This window comes from Pteropus alecto, unplaced genomic scaffold (assembly GCF_000325575.1).
Source record: "Pteropus alecto unplaced genomic scaffold, ASM32557v1 scaffold40, whole genome shotgun sequence".
NCBI classification, from domain to species: domain Eukaryota; kingdom Metazoa; phylum Chordata; class Mammalia; order Chiroptera; family Pteropodidae; genus Pteropus; species Pteropus alecto.
Window position 1 is genome coordinate 21,978,898 of NW_006431919.1, and position 3,793 is coordinate 21,982,690.

The 3,793-nt window shown below is 58.6% G+C and overlaps 1 protein-coding gene across 1 annotated transcript in view; it reads left to right on the top strand.

Moving 5' to 3' along the window:
• Positions 1 to 304: 304 nt before the first annotated feature.
• The window catches only part of CARD11 (caspase recruitment domain family member 11), a 28,172-nt gene continuing 24,683 nt past the window's right edge, over positions 305 to 3,793 (top strand). Inside the window, exons 1-3 of the mRNA XM_025043151.1 lie at positions 305 to 626; positions 2,187 to 2,324; positions 3,383 to 3,708. Coding sequence (XP_024898919.1) covers positions 428 to 626; positions 2,187 to 2,324; positions 3,383 to 3,708 — 663 coding nt within the window. The 5' untranslated portion in view covers positions 305 to 427. The remainder of the gene's footprint in view (positions 627 to 2,186; positions 2,325 to 3,382; positions 3,709 to 3,793) is intronic.

Here is a 3,793-nt window from a genome sequence, read left to right on the forward strand (position 1 = left end):
TGGCACATGAATTATATCTCATTAAAGCTGTTTAAAAATGAACAAATTAGATTTATATGTTTCGACCTGAATCAATCTCAAAAAATAAAAAAACAGAGAAAAAAGCAAGTTGAACAAGGAAGTATAGAGTACGATATCATTTATGTGAAACTGTCCAGCAAAAAATAATAGTATACATCGTTTGGGGAAAGGTCCATTCTTAGTAAGACACAAAGCCTTGGGCGGAAAGGACGCACCAACTGCGAGGCGCCCCTCACCCCGGAACATCCGTATTCACGCCCTGTCCTTTCTTACACAGGTCACGTGCCTCCCATCCGCTTCTTTTAACTCCGTGTATCCTGGAGGCCACCCCGCAGGGGTCAGCGGAGCCGCGGGGGCGGCTCTCTGGTTGACCTGGTGGGGTTCCTTCTGCACGGAGGGGCCTGAGATGGACGACTACATGGAGACGCTGAAGGACGAGGAGGACGCCCTGTGGGAGAACGTGGAGTGCAACCGGCACATGCTCAGCCGCTACATCAACCCCGCCAAGCTCACGCCCTACCTGCGCCAGTGCAAGGTCATCGACGAGCAGGATGAGGACGAGGTGCTCAACGCCCCCATGCTGCCGTCCAAGATCAACCGGGCAGGTAGCCGTCGGGCCACCCCCAGGGAGGGCGGGCGGCCTCCGGGGCAGCTCAGGACGTGCCCTTCAGGTAGCTTCTCGAGCGATAGGCCTCCGCCCAGCCCTTCCCCAGCACCCACGCTATGCGGAGAACAGAGAGGGTCCACGAACTTGGCCAGGGGCGAAATCACATTTACTTCACTAACCTAACCTGAGAGTCCGCATCCCCTTCGATCTGAGTGGGGGCCGGCGACAAATCACAGGAGCGATTAGGGACACCTGCGACTTTGTCAGCCGTGAAAATCAGATAGCCCCGTATGGCATCTCAGCTGGTACAGACCTCCCCGGTGACATCCGCACGCGCCTCTCCCTTCCAGCCGCAGCAGTTAGGGGACCCGCCGAGAGGTCATGGTACTTAATGCATTAACGAAGAAGCACATATATTATGGAATCATAAACTTAATATTTGATCCTGTATCTCATTGTAATCCAAATCATTTACCTTTTCAAAACTGTTATTCTGAGAAGGGGTCCACAGACTTTTCCAGACTGCCTAGTAGTCCATGACCCTCCATCCCATTCATCGATGGTAATTAGTGTGGCCTGGGGAACTTGTTTGGGTCTTATACGTGTGTGTGCGTGCGTGTGTGCGTGTGTGTGTGTAAACATGCATGTGTTTATGTATTTGTCTTTGAGTGTGGGCACGAAGTCACAGTGGGAACCGTCTTTCTTTCTGCGGCTCATGGTTTAAGGGTTTGAAAATCACGTTCCCACAGTGTGACTGGTGATAAGTGGCCCTTTGCTGTGACTCTCCTTGGCACGCATGACAAACATCACTCGTCACAGCAGGCTTCCCCGCTGAGCTTGGATGTGACTTCACACTGTCTCAGCACGGTGCTCCCGGCAGCCCCGCCAAACAATCAGTTGACACGAGATGAAACTTACTTATTAGGTCCATCCTAGGGAAAAGGTAGAGTTTTGGGACCTCAGGGGAAGAAACGTCGGGAAATAAACGGTTTAAGGAAGGGCCGAGAAATGTAAACAGTAAGCGGAACCAGTAGGGTAGGAACAGAAAGCTGCTGGGCAAAGTATGTTTAGGTTAAAGATGTTTCCAGACTGATGATCGCAGAGAGCAGGCCGCTGTGCCTGCTCCCTGGGACTCCTCGCTCCCCACTCAAGTACCCGTTTTTCTGCTCCGAGGCCCGGAGGCCCGGTGGCCCCGAGGCCCGGAGAACCATGCATCACTCTGTGATTGCTATTGTACATCCAGCCTCCTTCAATCAGACGAGCGGACGCCCGTATGGGTCACTTTAACCCCGGTCAGTTGGGAAGCTCTTTGAAAGTCCTGGGTTCCTGAGGCTGCAATTCTGTCTCTTCTGGCCCTTGCCATTTCTTAGAGAAAGGAGACTGACACTCACTGAAGCCCCGTTGAGGGCCTGGCGCTTCGATGTACGTCGTCTGGGCTCCAAAACACGACTCGGGAGTGACAGAACGTGGCGAGTCCAGGAGGAGACTGGACGCGGAGACGCGCGTCCCATCCGCCACATACTCCTCTTCTCACTGAGTGATCTGGCCTCTCCCCTAGGCCGGCTGCTGGACATTCTGCACACCAAGGGCCAGAGGGGCTATGTGGTCTTCCTGGAGAGCCTGGAGTTTTATTACCCAGAGCTGTACAAACTCGTGACGGGCAAGGAGCCCACCCGCAGATTCTCCACCATCGTGGGTGAGTGGTGTAGCCATCGGGGGCATTCGGACCCCGGGGGGAGGCGTGTGTGTGTGTGTGTGTGTGTGTGTGTGTGTGTGTGTGTGTGTGTCCCTGTCCCGTGGTGGGGCCGTTCTAAAGCTATGAATCTGTGACATTAGGACAGTGCCCCCGTGGCACTTGCGGGCTGTCGAGCACTTACTTCTGCCTGATGACGAACGGCAGGTGGCAGGGCACCCTGAAGCAGGAGCCGAGGGACGCGGGTGTTCGCGGAACGCCCCCGTGGGTGCCGGCGCGGAGGGGCAGACACTCGCACTGCCCCCGGCGCTTGGCCTCGCCGGGCCCGCTCTCTTGCCAGCGTCCCTGGGCCAGAGCCGTGGTCAGCTTGTCTTCCTGCTTCTCCTCCCTCAGGCTTCTCTCTGTCTCCACTGCCACCCCGTCCAGACCCCCACAGCCCCATCAGCTCTACAGCGGCCCCTCCCGCCTATGCTTCCTCTGCTCCTCAGGCGCACCTGCCCGGCCTAGACCCCTTCAGTGCGTGTCCACCGCGTCCGTCTAAAAACGCCGATCTTTAATGCGGCCCACAAGGGCCATCCAGGGCCCAGCCCCGCTGGCGCTCCCGGCCTCAGCCCCTGCCTCTGCTGGGCTCCAGCCGCTTCTGTTTTCGGTCAGTCACTGCGACGAGCCGGGTCCCCCTCTCCTCCCAGCAGGCCCTCGGCAACGCGCCCCCTTCTGAGAGCTGTTTTCCCTCCTGCACCTAAGGCTTCGGGCCCAGCTGCTGGGAGCCTCCCCCAACCCCTGCGGCCACCCGGCTGGACCGGCCCCTGTCGCTCTCACAAAGCAACACCCCCGCAGTCTGTGGTCGTAGCTGCGTGTGATCATTTGCTTTCTCAACGTCTGTCTCCCCTCCCAGACCGCAAGTGCCACCCGGACCCAGGCGTTTGCTCGCCCGACTCCCCGGGGGGTAGTAAGACTCGGGAGAGTGTTGGTGGGTGAGTGAGCGAGTGCACGAATGCCCCCCGCCCCAGGCCGGCCCTGTGCCACGCGTCCGCGGGCCTGACCGCTGCCCCCGTCCACAGTGGAGGAGGGCCACGAGGGCCTGACGCACTTCCTGATGAACGAGGTCATCAAGCTGCAGCAGCAGATGAAGGCCAAGGACCTGCAGCGCTGCGAGCTGCTGGCCAAGTCGCGGCAGCTGGAGGACGAGAAGAAGCAGCTGACGCTGACGCGGGTGGAGCTGCTGACCTTCCAGGAGCGCTACTACAAGATGAAGGAGGAGCGGGACAGCTACAACGACGAGCTGGTCAAGGTCAAGGACGACAACTACAACCTGGCCATGCGCTACGCCCAGCTCAGCGAGGAGAAGAACATGGCGGTCATGCGGAGCCGAGACCTGCAGCTGGAGGTGAGGGCCGGCCCGGGGGACAGGGCACGGGGCCGCGCTCGCCACGAGCGCACAGGAACCGGTGGGGCTCCCCGCCCCCCACACA